Raw genomic sequence first — 20266 nt, forward strand, 5'->3', positions numbered from 1 at the left:
CATCATAGTAAAATTAATACCTTCTCAGCTTCGCATCGAAGCTAAAAAGATTCTACATGTATAATTATAATTAATTATATAATATAATTATAATTTCAGTTACAAGACTTTTTCTTAAAAATATATTCAATTAAACTTTTTTATTAAAAGTTTATTTTCATGACTTAATACATTTAATTATGTTAAATTAGTATTCTTTAAAACTATCAGGAAGTTTAAGAGAGTTAATTTTAAGAAACCAAATGGAATTATATGTTTTTCTTAAGCAAAACTTAAGTTTTTTTTATAAATATAACCAATGAAATATATATATTATATTTTACTAATACTTTAAATAGTTCTCTTTAGGATATTACTATTTCATTTCAAGCAATAGCACAGCACAACTAGAAAATAATATTGAGGGGTTAATACCATTTTCATTTTACATCTAAAATGTTCAAACATTGTTAATAATTTCGGGGGTTCTAACCTCTAAATTTCCTTGGTTGCACAGATGATATTAAGTATTAGGAAATTTATAATAATATAAAAAAAACTGTATAACAGAATACTAATATTTCAATCTAAATTGTGTTTTTAAACAAATAAAACAAAAGTACTTTCTTGATAAATTCAAAGAAATAAGTAATAACATTGTATTTTACATAACTATAAATATACACTTACAAAATGTTTAAAATTAGATTAGATATTACTTAAATGTAATTTTTTTTTATAACTATAATAATTTTTACATTACATTAAATATGTCACAATAATCGAAAATAAAGTAAATCAGAAAGAATATTAATTATTAAAAGAGAATTAAAAGTATAAAACTCAAACTGGTGGAAACTCTGAATCGTCATTTAATTTGAAACGATCTTCATCTGTTGCTTCTGTTAAGCTATCAATTTGTTTATTTTCCATACCTGAAAGTTACATAGAAATTATAACTAGAAAAATTTAACAATAATTCTAGAAAAAGTTGATTATTAAAAGTAAATAACCCAATAAAAAAAAGTTAAGATCAATTATGATTTATATGTTTAAAAAAATCCACCATTGCTATTCACAAACCTGACTGACTAGGTGAGTGATCTCCTCTGAGAACACCAGCATAACTTCCAGTTGTATCTGTTAATTCGTACACACATATACGCAGGGACACCAAGTACAATTTGAGAACAGCAATTAGAAGGAAGAAAACGGTTGGCCAAAACAAAACCAATAACAGCGTAAGTCAAACCAAATTAAAGTTAAATGTGAAAAGCATACTCACTAACTACAGAAACTGTGCCATCCATGCAATCCTCAACTGTATGATTAGTATTAAAAACTCCACTATCATTATCTGTTTTAAAAATATTAGGTACTGTTATGAATATAATAGTTAAATTTCTCACTACACCAACAGCAATAACCATAATTTACTTAAATTAAAAATACTATATGTATATATTTTTTTTACTATAAACAATGAGTTAAATTTTAAATCTATATTTATAACATTTACAATTAAATAAAAAAATTTTTTTTTAATAAATTATATTTTAAAAGTCAGTAAAAGAGGAAAAGAAAATTATGGTTTACACTATTCATATAAAACTGCCAGTTTTCTGATATGTAAACCTTATATCTGGGTTTGTAAAATATTTCTTTATTAAAGTTATCATGATAATGTATAAATAAAATGAAATTTTAAATAATATAAAGTATGATTAATTATGATAGTAAGCCGTGTTAGATTATATTAATGTTAATAAACAAACATAAGCGAAACTAGAAATACGTCTACAGAGCTTCATCCAAAGCCTGTTTCTGTCTAAATTTTTTCGCAATACACATTTTTTGTGAAGTCTGTAAACATTAACCCTAAGAAATTTTTAAGTGTGAAATGACTACACACATTTCTTTTTAAATTATGTGTTATAAAACACGCAAAAATGAAATTAAATGAATATTGTAGGTTATGGAGGGATGTTATTGAAGTGATATGAGGATGGCTGATGTGAGCGTAGATGATATGGGAGATTGTGTCAAGTGGAAGTTTAGAATTAGGGTGGCTGACTCTAAGTAGTTGGAATTAAGGCGAGGAAAAAAAAGAATAGATTTATATATTAATCCCCAATTTCTTCTCAAATTTTGGTCCTAGTTTCGCCTATGCAAATTAGTGTATGAAAATAAAAAAATGTAGTGATAATTCCTAATATTCATTTTTAATAAACCATATGATTATTATCATAGGGTTGTGAGTGGATGAAAAAACATTAAATACTATACATCAAATGTTATTTTTCATAATTCAATAAATTACCTGTATTTTTGCTGCTAGGTGTTTCAACTTTTAAGTTTTTATCAAACTTATTATTTATTTCTTTTGGCTTGATTATTTTAGAACTATCAACCACATCTGTTTGGCCATCCAGCCTATTGTACAGAAACAAAATAAATGTTTATTTATTTTTTAATTTTAAATTGTAATGACAATTAAATTAACAAAACTAACCTATGAGTACGCCAAAGGATACAATCACCACCTTCTTCCATGTCTAAATTATAAACATAAAGATATCCATGGGATGATGCAACTAACAATCTTAAAACTTTGTCAACCCTGGAATTATAATTACCACATTACAATTTAACTTAATTAAAAATGTTCAAATAAATTTTAAAATGACTTCTTACATTACAATGGTACAAATATTTTTTAGTCCTTGGAAAGGCAAATGAATTGAAGCTACTGCTCTTCCTTGGGTGAACACATCAGTTACTTGAGTAGGTAAATAATTAGCAGATGCTGTTACAGCTTTAGAAAAAAATGACATCCAACTTTGTTGTTCTTCTGGCATTGGTGGACTAAGAAATTATAAAATTATTAAACTACTATAATTACAATATTTTAGTAAAAAAAAACAAACATTTCTTTTGATTCATCTAATTTGAACACATGTACCGTTTCGGTATTACTGGAAGAACACAAATATAGTCCATCAATACTAAATGCTAGACTACAAATATTGACACATCGTTTTACACCACGACGAAATTCGAATAATTTTGCACCATCAGCTATGTTAAAGACTCTTATAACAGTACCTCTTTCACTTGCTGTTGCTATTCTGTTGCCTTGATGACTAATAGCCATAGCAGCTAAAGGACTGTCATGAGCTGAGATCATTGAGACAGATTGCTAAAATATATATAGAAATTAATAAAATTTACAAATTTTTATAAATAATACTTACCAAATTAATGGCATCAAATATCTGAACCTCACCAGTAGTACTAGAACCAGGATAAGCTAGATAACACATATCACTATTTGTAGACAGACAGCACAAACCAGCAGGGTTTGGAGGAGTATCTCTAATTGTATGTAACACTTTCATATCATGAATATTATGTATATACAAGGATTCTTCCAAACAAACAACAAGTCGCTAAAAATGATTGGTCAAATTATGATATTTTATCACAAAAATATAAAATAATACTTACTGCTCTGTTTAATTTGACACCTAGAATTGTGTTTGAATAGCTGTAATTACATATTTCATTGCCTTTTTTGAAATGACATACTCTTAACTTACGTGGCGACGACAAGCTGACCACTGCAACCAAACTACTGCTAAATAGCCTTTCCACAATGCAAATGTCTTCCGACTCTGTATAAAAATATGAAAATTATTCTTTAGCTAAATGAATTTTATCATTATAAACAGTTTCATAGCTTTCAGAAATTACATTGGGAAAAAATTTAATATATTCTTATAATTTTAGTAATCATTTCAATGTAATATGACAGTTGAAATTCCTCTACTTTTGGTAACATTGAAAATACTAATAATGTAGCTGTATAGCTGTAATGCCATAGCATGATTTTTTTCATATTACCGCTAAACATTAATGTCTCCCCACATGAAAATATCATACTACTGCTATAGCAATAGTATCAATGTTATATATTGCGCCTTTACACCAGCAAGCTGATATAACATTTTATTCCAAATGTTTTTTTTTTTTGTTTTGTCATTTTCTATAATGACTGAAAAAGTTTACATTAAACACTTTTGATACAAATAAATCAATACATCCGAGGATAAGGACATTTTTTGCTAACCTATTATAATTTATTTATTTATTTAACACCATAAATACCATTTTCATAAATTTGATCTAAGTTATCAACTGAAGACAAAGAGTATAATCGATATCCAGTTTTGGTACCAACAGCTAATGACCTAAAACAGGAGAAAAAAAAATTATTTTAGTTTTTGATTATTGAGGACGTTAGATATGTAGATAAATTATAAATATGACACGTATTTAAGAACAGTAAACAAAAAAAAAACCTTGTTAAAAAACTTATACAATATGTACCGTGTGACCTCGAAAAGGTGTACACAATAGTGCAACAAAAATGTATTATTTATGCATTTATTGCAGTCAGTTGCATTTCAAGGATTTTTATCCTTCATACCACCAAACCTTGAACAATTACTGTTTTAAAAATTTTGTTTTAATCTCAATAAAAAAATATATTAACCACTTAAAATCATTTTAAGTAGTTAATAATTTTATTACGAGACGTATGGCCTTTGATCAGAGTTATTTTCATCAAACACCATACATAATATGTAAATTTTATGTAATCACGAAAGAAGTATACAAAAAACTCATGATCTACTAATTAATTATAATACAAAATATATTATAATATATTTTAAATTGTAATTTTCAGCTTCTTCTAAAAATTTGTAACATAATTGCCGGCTCGGTATGTTTTATAGATTTCCAAATATTCCATAGGACTGCGTATGATTTAAAGTAGAATCGATTTTAGAAATCGTAAGAACTAATACAAAAATCACTGATGGGGCTCAACTAATTATTTATAGATCAATACTTTATTTGCCGGTCTCATTTAAACTCACATACCCTCTATGCCAGCACTATCAATAAGTTTATCATAACAAATTACATTATACATTTGTATAATGTATTAATCCATGAGAGTTTTGCAAGCTAAAATGACGTATTTTAAATTTTCAATAAGATATCTATTAATTGTACTAATTTATAAACATTAATAGATTAATTTTGTAATTAAATAGTTAGATTCTCATTCTTTAACAAATTTTCTTAGCAATTTTTGAAAAATAACATTATAATAATGGTTTTTTAACGTTATTTTAACATATAGTATAATATTAATATTATAAAAACGTTATTCTTTTCAAAGCTATCTATTATTCATTGTATTTAAATATAATAAAACGATAGAATTAACAAATGAAAAATACAAAATATTAGCACAAAACTTTTTTTTTTAAATAATTTTAAATTAATTTTTTTGCTTTTGGGAATTGCACACTTTAAGTCATTTGAACGCCAAAATTAAAACCAACAAAAATCAAATTTAAAAATGCATCAAAAAGTACAAGTAACGATATAATAGTTTACATTTATTCAATTGTAAGTATGAATATATATTATTGTATCTTAGTATTAATGATTTTATGCCTAAAAATAATTTTTTGAACAACATTAAATTTTTCATTACACATTATTACCATAATAAATGTCTAAATGTCTCGTACTTTATTACGTGATTCATTAATCATGTAATACATTTCAAAAACTAATAAAATAAACAAAAAATGAACAGTTTTTGGGAAAAAAAACAAGTAAGATTTTAATTCTAGCGTTACAGATAATAAAGGTTGAGAAAAAGTATTTAATCAAATAGGAAGTTCCAATTATTTAACATAGAAATCAGCCATTACTACTTCCTGTTGTAAGAATCAATAGATTTTATATTCTTATCGCTTATTTGAAATAGAAATCAAACACATAATAGAAAAATACAAAACTACTAAAAAAATGTAATACACCACGTACATTTTTATTATTAACAATAATGAAACATAAAATTCATACCAACTGAAAAATTTGATAAAATTTTTGTCGTTACTAAATACATAATTTTTATGCTTTACTTTTAACTCTTTAAGGAGTTAATTACGCAAAATTAAAGGTATACGTTGTAAAACATAACAAATTTTAGTTAATTTAAATTGACTTATATTAGGTTATTATAATTACCTACAAATGTTTACTTTAATTATGTACAATTCTAATGAGGACTTTTTATTGTTACTTATTGACGTTTTTGAAAATATGTTTAAATTACAATTTTCTATTTTTCAAAACTTCTGATAATATCACCAAAACAATGAAGTTATGGTTTAAAGTTTAAAATAGATGAATTTATCTTTCGCGATAAATGAGTATAATTGAATAATGGACAAACGTAAACATTATTTTAAGTCTTCAAATTGTTATAATTAAGAATTTGACCTTAAAAATTGTCAGCTTAGATATCATTAACAAACTCACAACGTTATCATTTAAACATTTTTAAGTCTTTAACAAGAAAGTTTACAAAAAGAACTGGAAGACTATAATAAGAGCTATAACTAAAACAAAACCAGTTAAAAACAAAATATTATACATTAATTTTATTAAGATTTCATTCCACCTAAATATGATAGTAGTAGTTTATACTAAGATGCTAATATACGTGTAGGATAGTAGTAAGGTCGTCAAGTCGATTACACAATCAACAGTTCCATCAGGAAAATATTGTTATCTGAGAACCACTGATAGAACAATTTGCGAATATAAAGTGTATTGATTATGTGTGGTGTTGTGTACTTTTAACTTTAAAGCATATGTCGAAGTGACTAAAATAAACAAAAAAGCTAACAATAATTCCTTTGAAACAGAAATGAATAATAATAAAGGCAACGATAGTATAAAATGGCAGTTAAAAAAGTGCCAACAATGCTTGCACGTTGAACAACTCTTATGCACTTGTCAGCGAAAAATAACATTTTAGTAGATTTCAATATAATAGATACATTATTATCTGACTTGAGAAAAGTGAGATGACGTATTTTATATGAAACAGAACACAAAGAACCTTGAACAACTATTTACTAAATTATGATTTTTTCAATAAATTTTGTTTGTCAACCTGATGTTGGACACATTAAATTAATATTCAACAATACAAATGTTTAAAAAATTGTTAAATATAGTCTAAAAGAGTTAAAAAATGAAATAAAATAACATCTGAATTTATTTTTATTTGTAAACGTCCAGCTGATGAAAAACAACAACATATCTATTAGATATGTTGACGACATACTCAAAAACAAAAAGTTTATTGGAGTTACTACTGAGATTTTTTAAATTAACAATGACCATGAGTTATTAAATTAATATTTTATACTGGTAGTTTTCTGGTAACACTCCACTAATTATCATCACTAATTTCATATAATTTAGATACTACGCAAAAATAATACAGTTCATTGTTAGACGGGAAAATATTGGATTAATCATAAGCTATCAAAAATTGTAAAGCAAAATTTGCAGCGTACTTGCTTAATATTTTTTTACCGGCCGTACCAAAACTTAAGTATTTGAGATGTATGTCAACGTCCGACATTAAAAGCTTGTACAAAACAAATCCCGTGAGCCGTTAGAGAATCACAGTAAACAAAAAAATAAATAATTTTTAAAAATATTCACAATTTGTATTCCACAGTTTTTTATAAGAACAAAATCGGAAGTAGTTAAAATCGTCACAAATTTAGCACCATTTTAGAACGTAACAACTATGACGATAGTTAACAACACTATCACACAACTGGTACGCGTATAATTACCACTATATATGTATGCGAGTGTATTAAACAATATTATGACGCTTTAAAGAAGCGCATACGCGTCCGAGTATACCACCGCCGTGCAATGCAACAGCATTTTTTCAGTCATTATTCGCTTAGTAGGCTGTTCTTACACATGTAAAAAATCGGATTACTTTTCGAATACGGAAAGTACTTAGTTGACAAAAAATAATAATTATGATAACAATAATAATAAAGAACAGCACACTTAACAAACAACAAAAACACGTGCCCTACGCCGAAAACAGCAATAATAAGTTAATTCGCACTTGTATGTTATCGTATTAAAATAAAAATTATTTTGCAATAAATCGTAATAAAAACAAAAAACAGAGAAACAAAACGGAAAAATTTATGACACACTTCATTAAAAAATTTTATACGACATTTATGAATGAATACAATTTGGAGCTATTGATTCAAGACTATAGACACTCGACGATGCGTATGGCGATGAAGCCAAAACGATGAAGAAAATATAGGAGATCTCACTTTCGCTAGTAACGTTGTTGTTGTTTTGTATTGTAGTAATGTAGTGGCCTACAACGATACAAAGTGTTGTGTAAAGTGCATATGGGATTGGCCAAACTTGACCTCGATTATGACCTGGTTAAAAAAATAATAATATAACATCGCATAGTTTTTATTTATTTACGTTTTAAGTACAATATATGGAAAACATTTAATTACTCATAAATATTGTATCGAAACTGGACCGCCTTGACGGTAAAAAATCGAATAGGCGCACAAGCATTAACCGTTTATTTCAAAATACAGCTTAATAGAAAAAACAATTTCAATAGCATTCAATCATAAGATATTTAACGAAAATTATGCAAAGTTTTATTATTTCTTTGACGACAACTTTTATTTTTACCGATTGACTTACTTAAGATTAATCATGTACCTTTTTCAATGAAAAGTATATATCAGAGCTCTACATGGTACGGGTCGGGTTTATAATAAAAACAGTTGAATGGGTATACAATTTATGTTATTGGCCAGGGTCGGGCAGGGATTAAAAAATAAATGAAATTTATACGGTCCGAGTTATAAAATAATAAGCATCCAGTGTACGATTAACTATAAAAGCCACATCAGATACTTATGGTATAAATGTAAACGCACTAAATTTAAATTTGAACTGATCTATTATTATTATTATTACAATTATTGCTTTAAATTGGCACGTTTTGTCAAAATAAATAAAATTTGACAATTTTTTTTTTGTAAAATTTATGGATTGAATTGCATTTTCTTGAGGGAAATTTAAAAAAAAAGTTATCAAAATGATCTGAATACTACTTCACTTCGAAAAAATATTTAGTTTCATCATTAACCATACTATTTTTCACGTAAATTACATTATGAATAATAAAACTTATTTAAAATTTACATGTATTTTTTTTCTCCAAATTTAGAGATTAGGGTCAAATTCATGAAAAGAAACCTTCCAAAAATTTTCTTAATCCTTGCCATGTATAAGGTACGATTATAATTTTTTAAATACATATCTTTCAACTAATTATTAAAATGTGAACGTATTATATATATATATTTATAATATATATATTCATTAAGGTAACGAGTTTCTACTGTTCTCATTGTAACAATTGACCTGTTTCCTTATACTTACTGAATACCTTATAAAATTACTATGAATTAAGTAAAGCAACATTGATAGGTTGTCGATTCAATATATATATCTGATCATTTAAGCTTGTGCTCAAATTAATTGATACTAACAAGTTAATTATTTAATTATGATAATAATTATATTATTCCATATTATATGAAGTATTATATTTTTGTCATATTTTACCAAACAAAATATGTATTTAAATTATATGATAATTGATATAAAAGGATATATTTTTATATAAAGTTTACAAGTATCCAGAATGACTAACACTTTTTATACTAAAAATCATATTTTAATTACAGAATATTTAATATTTAATTATTGATTATAATCTGAATTATTTTTTCAAAAGTTGAACAATTTTAATCAAAAAAATACTCATCAAAAACTAGGACAACTAAGTGTAAATACGTAAGTGTCAAACAAAATATAAAAACATTTTTATTATTCAATAGAACCTTCTTCATGATCATGAGAGTTTCCATTATTATCAATATTAGAATTATCATTCTGCCATTTACTTGTGTCTGGTTCTGGTGGAGTTTTTGGTTTACTATTACTTATGTTTAAGTCTTCAACGCTATTAGAATAACGTTTTCGGTTATATTCTTTAGATGAAGCTCTGGATTTACTACGACTTTTACTACGGCTTCGGCTACGCCGAATAGGAGAACCGGAATAACTACGTCTTTCGTGGTACCTGTTTCTGTCATATTGTCTAGGCTTGTAGTGGAAAAATCTTTGACGTCCACCTCCTCTTTGTCCTCTGTTATTCCAGTTATTGTAATTATTATTATAATTTTGACGATTCATATAACCACCTCTATGCTGAAAACCACGGTGTTGAAAACCACGATTATGATGATTTTGATTTTGAAAACGCGGTTTATAATAAGTACCTCTATTACGATTATTATAATATGGTTGACGATTTCGATGATAGTTGGATCGGGAACGTGATCGAGAACGTGAATATGATCTGGATGATGAACGACTTCGATTTGATCGAGAAGATGAATAACGCCTATGACGTGGATATGAACCTGAGCGACTTCTGGTCTTAGATCTTGATACATCTCTAGGTTTCTTTTTAAATGGTGATTGATTTGAATGAGCTCCTGAACTTCTACTTCTTGATTTACTCAGATGTCTTTTGGTTGCTGATCTACTACGAGATCTATCTCTTTTGTTTGGACTAATATATGACTTTGTTGTTGAGTCCACAGCTCTATCAGGCATTATAGGTTGAGGTATAGAATATAATGCTTTACTTGGATCATATACACTAGTTGGATACTTTAATTCTGTAATTATAGGTTCTGGAATATTCTGAGACTTGGTGGACTCATTAGTATTAGAAAATCGATTATTGTCCCATAAATAAGATGGTGGCGCATCATCAGTTGTTTCTTTTTTCTTTGGTTTTGTAAAACTAGTAGTTGTATTACTGAGCTGCATTGAAAATTTAGGTGTAGGAATCAATGAAGGATCTTCAATATATTTTAAATTACTAGGCAAGTTTTCATTATTCTGGCCTTCAAAAATATCATATTGTTGCTCATCTTTTTTATCGAGTACATGCAGTTCTTCAGGTTTGTCTTGTTTCACATATTTTTTGAAAAAAATATTTTCTTTAATATTAGATAAATTAGACTTAACACTTTCCGGATCAGGGAGGTCAGATTTTTGAATTATATTATGCTGTTCATTTTCAGATACTGGATCAACATATTTATTTTTTTTTGACTTATTTTTCTTATGTTCTTTTTCTTTATCATTTTTGTGTTTACTTTTAGAATCTTTTTTCTTATGTTTATGGGATTTTTTTTTATCTTTAATTTTTTTCACCTTAATTTTTTCATTTTTTTTTTCTTCGTTTTTAATTTCATAAGCTTCTTGCAATAACTTTTTCAAATCTAATCCAATTTTTTTTCCTTTTTTACTTTTGTTAGCTTGACTTAAAAGTAAAAGTTTCTGAATTCTACCTTCAATGTCATTCTCTTTTTCCTTTGATACTGGTGGTTGTTGAGAAATTTCTGGTGAAATAAATGCAGGATTACAAGGTAATCCACCACCATTAGTATTACTACTATCCATAGCCAAACGTTTACTAAAAGGTGATAAAGATCTCTCTTTTTCTACTTTTGGAGATTCATTTCCTGAAGAAGCACCACTTGAGCTAGAAGACGAAGAAGAATGATTTGAATCACTTTCAGATGAGCTACTTTCATCTTCTGAAGAACTTTCAGAGCTTGAACTCTCACTTGAACCACTACTACTTTCATTAGAACTGCTACTACTACTTCCAGACTTACTGAAATCACCACAATCAACCTTTTTCAAAGAATTAATCATATTTGATGATACTGTTTTACCACCAATCATTAAAATGGATTTTAAGTAATCAATTGAAGTCTTAGCTTCATCATGATCAGGCATCATTTGTAAACATTCTTCATAAAGCTGTAATGCTTCTTCAAGCTTATTTTGGGATTCTAATGTCCTAGCATATCCCATTAATGTCTCACTAAGATATTTGCGACCATTAACATGTTTTGGGTCTAGTTTAATGGCACATTTTAAATCTTCAACTGCTTTAGGAAAACGACTAACATTAGCATATAATGCACCTCGAGCCACATAAGCTTCAACATTTAATGAATCAATTGATAATGCTTTATTTAAACAAAGAAAAGCTTCAGAATGTTGTCCAGATTTAAAATACTTTATGCCATCAGAAACACTTTGAATGGCCCACTGTGCAGATTGTGTTTTCCTTAATTCTAATGCAGTTTCTTTTTCAGAAAAACTTCCACATAGCTCAGGTATAATCGAATGTCTCTCACAAGTTAAACCAGTGGTTTGTTCTAAATTAACAATATTAGAAGGATTCTTAAATCCTAATGAAGTCTTCAACATGGAATCATATGACTCATTATTTTTACCAGCATGGAACAATTTAAATGATTGTGGACAATTTTCCATATTAAATAAGCCAAGAATATTTTTATATTTTTTTGAACATTTAATACCTTTAGTACCACAAATTAATTTACATGTTTCAGGTACAACTTCTAATACTTCACAACAAATATTGTCCCCAACACTAAAACTTTGTACTGATGATGTACAAAACCCACGAGCATTAATGTCTGACACTATGCGAATAGGTTCAGAGTATGTACACAAAATTTTTAGCAACAGACCAGAAGTAGTTTTAGATGCAACTGATGTTATAACTAAATCACCTTCTAAAAGTTCATTCAGAAAATGTTTTAATTTTAGTTCTTTATTAATATGCCCAAATGTTTCATATGGTGGCATATGCACAATAGAATCTTTTTCGAGTATTTCATGTTTTTGTTTATTAGATGAAAACAAATCAACACTAAAAAAAGCTTTTGAATGATTTGCAACAAACTTGCCAAGTTTGAACTGTTTTTCTTCTTCTAGATCATTAGCAGAATTATGACCATTGGAATAAGCTGAATAATTTAAATTAGTTTGTGCTGTAAATAGATCTGCACTATTAGTATGATTTTCCATCATCTCTTGTAGTTTTGAACCATGATAGCTTAACGAAGAAGCTAATAAATACGTATCCATCTCAACCTCCATATTAACTGAAAAAAAAAAATTCTTAACTTAATACATTACTACAATGCATAGAATTATGAATATTTTTGACTAATTCAACTTAACTACAGTAAATCTGTCTCATAACTTTTGATTAAATCATTATTATACAAGAATTTACAACTTTCAACTTTTTAATAGTTATAAGATATGCAAATTAATTTTAAAAGTATTTGAGTAATTTACATTTAAGTAAATTATTTTACTCAATAGTTATTACAAGGGAAAAAATACGGATATAGCAAATCTACATAATAATTATTAAAAATATTAATTTGAACAACAGATTTTGACAATAGAGAAATAAATTTAATTTATATTTATTAATAATAAAATTACTAGCAAATCAAAATACAAAAAAGTATTTAAATAAACACGTTTAATAAGAAAGAGGATTTTTTATTTTGGGTAGATTGAACTTTAGTTATTTTTAAGAAATATTTAAGTACACTTTTAACATAAGGTTTACTGTAGTTGTAAAGACATTTTATGTGTAACACTAAAAAATGAAAAATAAAGTTAATAGGCTTAAAGTTGATCAACAAAATGTGTAACAACAAATGTAAGCAATTCATTTTTATAACATTGTAACATAAGGTCTAAATGAAGTTTTGAAATAAACAAACTACTACACCATGGTAACAACACAATAATTAATTACTTTAATATAATTTTTGTAATTATTTGTAATTAATTCATATTAATGCATAACTAATTTATTTAAAAATATATATATCATTAAAAATTTTTCACTTCAGTTTCAATCTAGCTTATCAATAGCCTATGAAAAAATATGATTGTATATTATAGTTGTTGATCAGCTTAGCCTATTATAGAAAAAATTTTAGTTAAAACTTAGCAAAATAAAATAACTGACTTAATATGATAGAACTGACAATAAAAATACTAAATAATAATTAAAAATGCTTGTGTTTACCTGCAATATTCTTAGGAACGTTGAAGGAACAAAAATGTATTTAACTGATGTTGGATAACCAAAAGCACTTTAAAAAATATATTATTTAATATACGTAATCAACTACTGATAAAAACAGTACAAAAGAAGGACAACCTTAAATTTAAATTAAATTTTCATATTAATTAATTTCTGGTTAAAACTCAAGTGAAAAACTTCAGTTAACTGCACTTAATTAATGATACACCAAGTTTACTAAAAATGTTTTTAAGCACTGATAAGTTGAAATATTCACTGACAAATAATGAAATGCAAATTTTAATCCATATTTGAAAACCATAGAACACTTTATACTGAAAACATATCAAAAATTAATTTTTGTATTGATATCAATTTGTTACCATGGCTACGTAGCTAATTATAGGTTTATCATTAGCTTTATTTTTATGAAAACTTATTGGTTATTAATACTTATGCTAGTATAGATAATCATTTTTAGTAATTTAAAATAATATTTTAAATTTTTAGATAAGATTAGCTTTCTTCATTATCCAATGCTAAAAAAACTAAATATTCAATAATAATTTTTTTATTATAATTTTACAATACAAAACCAATTTTATAATGAATTAACTTTTTTCAAAACTTATTCCTTAACCTTTTTATGGTTATTAAGTCACATAATTTTACAAACTATGAAATTGATAAATTAATTTAATTGGAAATAAATTGTAAAAAGCAGAATTATAAAAAGTTTTTCAAATTAAAAATTATTCAAATAATTTTTTTATATTTTCTTATTATAATGTTATTTTTTTAATTACAATTGAAATATACTTTTTTCTAACACTAAGCATGGAGTTGTAAAACTATGTTAAATAGAAAATATAAGCATTATTTGTAGTTGTTTTATATTTGTTAAATTAATTTCAGAAATCTGTTGTTTTTAATATATTTTTTTATGTTCAGAATTATTATTATTCACATTTATACGAATAAAAAAAACTCAAAAATTAAATAATTTACATGAGAACTGAACAATTTGAACTGGTAAAATTGTAAAATTTTTGACACAGTAATAGCTGAAGCATGTATATTAAGTATAAAACAAATAGAAGAAAGTTATTCTCGTAAAATAATGTATCTACATATTGTTATAACATGAAAAAAAAATGTACTCACGTGCTGTCTTGATTAAAATTTATGAAATATAAGCATTCGTTCAAATCAGAATTAGAGAGGTTCATTTAGCCTAAAACAATCAAAATATAGCTTATTAACATTAACATTATCATTGATCAAACTAGTAAAGCTTCACAAATAAATAATAAACAAAAGCTTCATAGAAGTATAAAACTACTGCGCATGACCTTGAAAAAATATTGATAAATTTTGGCCGATATTTTAATATTGTAAAACTTACCAGCTACGCATTAAATCAATAATGAACACTAGAGAGACGTATAAAAATGTGTACAAGCTTTAAAAGTAATCTACCCGCAATGGATAATTACTAGTTTACTTGTAAAATGAATAAATACCAGTTAAATAAAAATAAATAAGTTACAATTGATAAATAACGTGACCAAGTACGAACAATAGTCTGACAGGAGAATATTAAAACGAAAACACACACAAAACTGTATACAACAGAAAACTCGCATATGGTTACAGTGCGTACAACCTGAAATATATATCACATTTAATATCACACAATGTATGGTTTATCTAGATAACCATTTTGTTAGAAACACGTCGTTAAAGGATCATACTTTTTTTCACTCTTGTCAAAGTTAAACTATTTATTTTTTTGTAATTATTATGAAATAAAATTGTAATATTTACAGCCCAACTTATTTGTATAAATCGATTATTTAAATATCTCAACTTTAATATTTAATTAAATTATAAAATTTTAACTTAGCATCATCTAAACAAAAATAGATTTATTTCCATCACTTTTTCTTGAAAATATAAAAAAATTATAAATAAATTTAGGACATCATAATCTAAATTCAAATTCAATTTTCTCGTTATAACAAGACTTTTACTTGCTGTTGGTTAATGCGCATTGAGTAACTTACTATAATGTAGTTCCAGAGATTACATTATGCTCAGATGTTATTCGTTTTGACAATTGTATTTTTTTACTGCTTATACAGTTCCTTTAACGCTAGCCAAAATGAACCATTTTTATAGCCAGAGACTATTCTTTGTATGTATTTCAAATTACAACAACCATTATAGTTATTTTTATGATCTCTAGGCATATTTTACAACCTAATTATAGAAATTTGAATACTATTTTTAATAATAATATTTTGGTGGAAACACATATGTGAAGAAACCGAATTAATTTAACTAAAAAAAGGAGGTCACCGATTTTCACAAAATTTATATAGATCTAATCTATATTGAATACAGAATCAGACATATTTGGAATTTTTTGACAATGTCTCCTTAAGTCGAGAAATTTGACTTTGAAAAATTTTAATTGGCTTAAATAGGATCATTTTTTATCCGTAAAAAATTCGTGTGATGGTCCAGTCGACAATACGTAATCCTATAACACGTACGCACTTAGGATCGAATCCCCTCAACTGAAGAATTCTTTATTGCATTTTAATTGCGAAGCGAAGATGAGAAGTCATTGGTTTTACTATGTTTTTCTTTTATTGTGTCTATTACAATTTTTTCTCACCCAACCAATTTCTTTCAAAGATATATATACTAAAATTAAAAATATGTATGATTTAATGTACTTAAAAATACAAATGGGCTTAAAAAATCCACTAAAACATCCATAGTTTACATTAAAAATGTTAAAATATGATCTTATAAAAAAAAAAAAATACTTTATCAATTTGAATAATGAAAAAATAATTTTAAACTAAAAATGGACATTTTAGCAAATAGTACGAAATTAGAAATTGTATTACTCTATATTATATTATTATAAAAATCGATATAACGTACAGTTTTTAACACATTACTATAATATTTTATTCATCATTTATTATTTAAACCTTTTGAGGTTTGCATGAAAAACTTAACATACAGAATAAAAATTTCAATAGTACTAGATAATCCCTAATTTAAAATTTTGAAGTATTTATTATTAGCAGCTATGCGATTGGTTAATAGTCTTTTTTAACTTCGATGCGAAGTTGAGAAGGTATTGGTTTTACTATGATGCGTTTTTTTTTTTGTGTCTGTTACCACTTTTTCTCAGCTCTCACCGAACCGATTTCTTTCAAAAATACGTCAAAAGATCACAAATCGTATCTAGTCGAAGACATTGAAAAATTGAAAAAATTTCCCTCATTCCCCGTAAATGGGGGGAAAACCTCCAAAAAAATTACAAATTTAAAAATTTCTAATTTTTGAAATTTTTTTTTACTTAAAACTGCCATAACTTTTTTAAAAATGAACAAATCAACATAATTTTTTTTTTATAGATGCATGTTGTCTTTACCTATCATTTGGTAATTTTTTTTTTTAATCTATCCCTTTATCTGTCCATAGAGGAGGATTTTAAATGACAACTTTTTCACAAAAAATTAACTTTTTCAACTTAACTTATGAAAGTATTCCGGAAAGTCTGACACTTTTATATATATCTTAAATTAAAGCTAATGTAATGTAAATTATGGAAAAAAAAAAATTTCTGACTTTATTTTGTCTTCAAGGTGAAAATGGCTACCGAATGCTATTTTTGTCTGAAAATTCTCAATTTTATTTTTTACATTTTTAACTTTATAATTCTATAATTTTTTGAAAAGTGTATGAATCAACACAATTTTTTTATGAGAAATAATATTTATGTCCCTTTTTCATTCGATATATTTTATCTTATTCAGGATATAAATAAGGAAATAGCAAATCATGTAGCTTTTGTAATAATCCACCAAATTTTTTAAATTAAACACTATCTAAAGATTTGCATCGAAGCGGTTTTTATGATAGTGATTTTAATCATTGTCAGATATCATTATACTTGATTCAACTATGCTACGTCACTATTGTGCTGGATTTTTTTTACTTCAAACTGCCATTACTTTTTGTAAAATGTATGGATCAATACAATTTGTTTTATGATAAATACTATTTATATACTTCTTTCATTAGACATACTTTTTTTTTTTTAAATAAAACCATTTCCCTTTAAATATTTATATATTATAAATATATTTATTCATATTTTACACTTATAAATCATAAAACTTGTAATCGGGATATAAATAAGGAAATAGGAGATCATATAGCTTTTGGAATAATCTATTTTTTTTTTAAATTAAACACTGTAGATTTGCATCGAAGCGTTTCTTATGATAGTGATTATAATCACTGTTAGATATCATTATACTTAACCCAACTATATACGTCACTACTGTGCCGCGATCTCAGTGCGTAGGGTTTTATATTTTGAATTTACTCAAATTTTAGTTTGTTTTGTTTTATTAATGTACCTTATACTTGTGTGTCAATGTTTTCTTTGTTATGAGATATTTATGAATACTAAAAATGTTATTTATTTTCAAAATTAATATTACGAATGTATAAGAAATATTAATAAATATTTCATAATTATTAGTATTATAAGAATTATAAAATAAAGATATAAAGATATATATATATATATGTGTGTATGTATTTTATTATGTCTAAAAATTCTAATAAGTAATAATGATTAATATCATAATATTAAAAAGTTAGATAAATCTTATTACTAATAATTATATATTTGTATTATAATAATAGCTATAAATTTAAATATTCAGTATCCATCTTCCTCTCTCTATATACATATATATAATATCCTGGTTTTAAAATTGTGTTAATTAGCCATTTTAGGTGTTCATATAGCGCGTTTCGTGCATACTATGTGTGTAAAAAGAACATAATAAAAATCTGTAGACAGAGAAGTAACGGCCTTGGTGGAGAAAAAATACGGTAAATATTACAATACGGGTAGAAAAGCAGCAAATGAAATATGACTGGCAGGTAAGACGCATGAATCGGTATTTATATAAACGGTATGAGTTATCATTGTTAATTTTGAAATAACAAGCGGTGGTGAAGAAGTGACAAGACTACACGGGTAGTTCCAAATAGACATTTTGAGAAAGTCGGACGGTAATGCGATTACCCAATAATTTTATTTAATAATAAATTTTAAAAATCTATTGTTTAAAAAAAAAATATTGGAACTTACACAACATTTTTATTAGAATGTTTTTGATATTTGTTATAAGGGCTGTTCAAAAACAATTCAATGTGTAATAAAAGTATAGAAACTGCTTTCAAAGGCCAATGAAAGAAGTGAAAATAAAAAATGTTAAGAAGATACCATTTTATTTTTATTTTTACATGTATACTTTACTTTTTATTTATGTACTTTATTTGAGTAATTTAAAAGATTTATAACCAGTTTACTTAAAATTAAATTTTATTTTTTAAGAACTAATTTTATTATATAAAATTATTTAACCCCCTTTCCCGGTTTTGACATTTATACTTATTATATTGTTGTAATATTAATATGATACATAAACGAGTATTCTTAGATTATAATAGTAATATTCACAAATATTCATAAATTATTCTTATATCGTGATTGTGTTAGTTGGGTTACTATAAACACATTGTGTCATCAGTATAAAAAACCCAGCACAGGGGGTCGCGGCACAGTGGTGATGTGGTATAGATGGATTAAGTATAATGATATCTGACAGTGATTAAAATCACTATCAAAAACCCAGCACAGTGGGGTCGCGGCATAGTGGGGATGTTGCATAGTTGGGTCCAGTATAGATTTAATCTGACAGTGATTAAAATCACTATCATAAGAAACGCTTCGATGCAAATCAGTAGATAGTGTTTAATTCTAAGAAATTGGTGGATAATTACAAAAGCTACATTATCTGCTAGTTTCTTATTAATACCCTGATTAAGATAAAGTATGTCGAATGAAAAAGGGATTATTAAAAAATATTATTTCTCATAAAAAAATTGTGTTGATTCGTACACTTTTCAATGAGTTATAGCATTATAAAGTTAAAAATGTAACCAACCCAACCCAACATCAACTCCTATTTCCTTAATTATATCCAGATTAGTAATTATTTTAATTATATATTATATAATTTTTATAATTAATTATTTTCAAATTATTATTGATTTTTAATATGTTAAAAGTAATCATTTTGAACCTACTTCTTTTTGTTCTTTAAAGTGAAAGTTTTAATAAAAAAAAAATGAATTTATTACCATAACTTTTAACTCAACTTGCAAGTTTGAAATAAATATTATTAAATAGAAAAAAAT

General features: G+C 25.8%; 1 protein-coding gene across 6 annotated transcripts; it reads right to left on the bottom strand.

Annotated features, from left to right (window-relative positions):
- Positions 1 to 614: 614 nt before the first annotated feature.
- LOC126906160 (WD repeat domain phosphoinositide-interacting protein 2) lies at positions 615 to 15572 on the bottom strand. Of its 6 annotated transcripts, XM_050686495.1 has the most exons (12): positions 15363 to 15570; positions 15122 to 15191; positions 4147 to 4229; positions 3487 to 3653; positions 3234 to 3428; positions 2907 to 3178; positions 2674 to 2844; positions 2492 to 2599; positions 2300 to 2412; positions 1265 to 1336; positions 1063 to 1119; positions 615 to 914 (listed from the first exon to the last, which is right to left on the bottom strand). In XM_050686495.1, the coding sequence occupies exons 2-12, from the start codon at positions 15184 to 15186 to the stop codon at positions 823 to 825; spliced, it is 1395 nt and encodes a 464-aa protein (XP_050542452.1). In that variant the 5' UTR covers positions 15187 to 15191; positions 15363 to 15570; the 3' UTR covers positions 615 to 822. The 6 variants fall into 6 exon arrangements, with proteins under 6 accessions (XP_050542452.1, XP_050542451.1, XP_050542453.1 ...); XM_050686494.1 differs by lacking the exons at positions 15122 to 15191; positions 15363 to 15570 and adding an exon at positions 7437 to 8252; XM_050686496.1 differs by lacking the exons at positions 1063 to 1119; positions 15122 to 15191; positions 15363 to 15570 and adding an exon at positions 7437 to 8253.
- Between the last annotated feature and the right edge of the window lie 4694 nt (positions 15573 to 20266).

Source organism: Daktulosphaira vitifoliae, unplaced genomic scaffold (assembly GCF_025091365.1).
Source record: "Daktulosphaira vitifoliae isolate Bord-2020 unplaced genomic scaffold, ASM2509136v1 Scaffold_4, whole genome shotgun sequence".
Taxonomy (NCBI): domain Eukaryota; kingdom Metazoa; phylum Arthropoda; class Insecta; order Hemiptera; family Phylloxeridae; genus Daktulosphaira; species Daktulosphaira vitifoliae.

What these genes read in the sequence shown, in the direction of transcription:
- LOC126906160 (XM_050686492.1), bottom strand. Translation starts at nt 13,005, where the DNA reads ATGGAGGTTGAGATGGATACGTATTTATTAGCTTCTTCGTTAAGCTAT.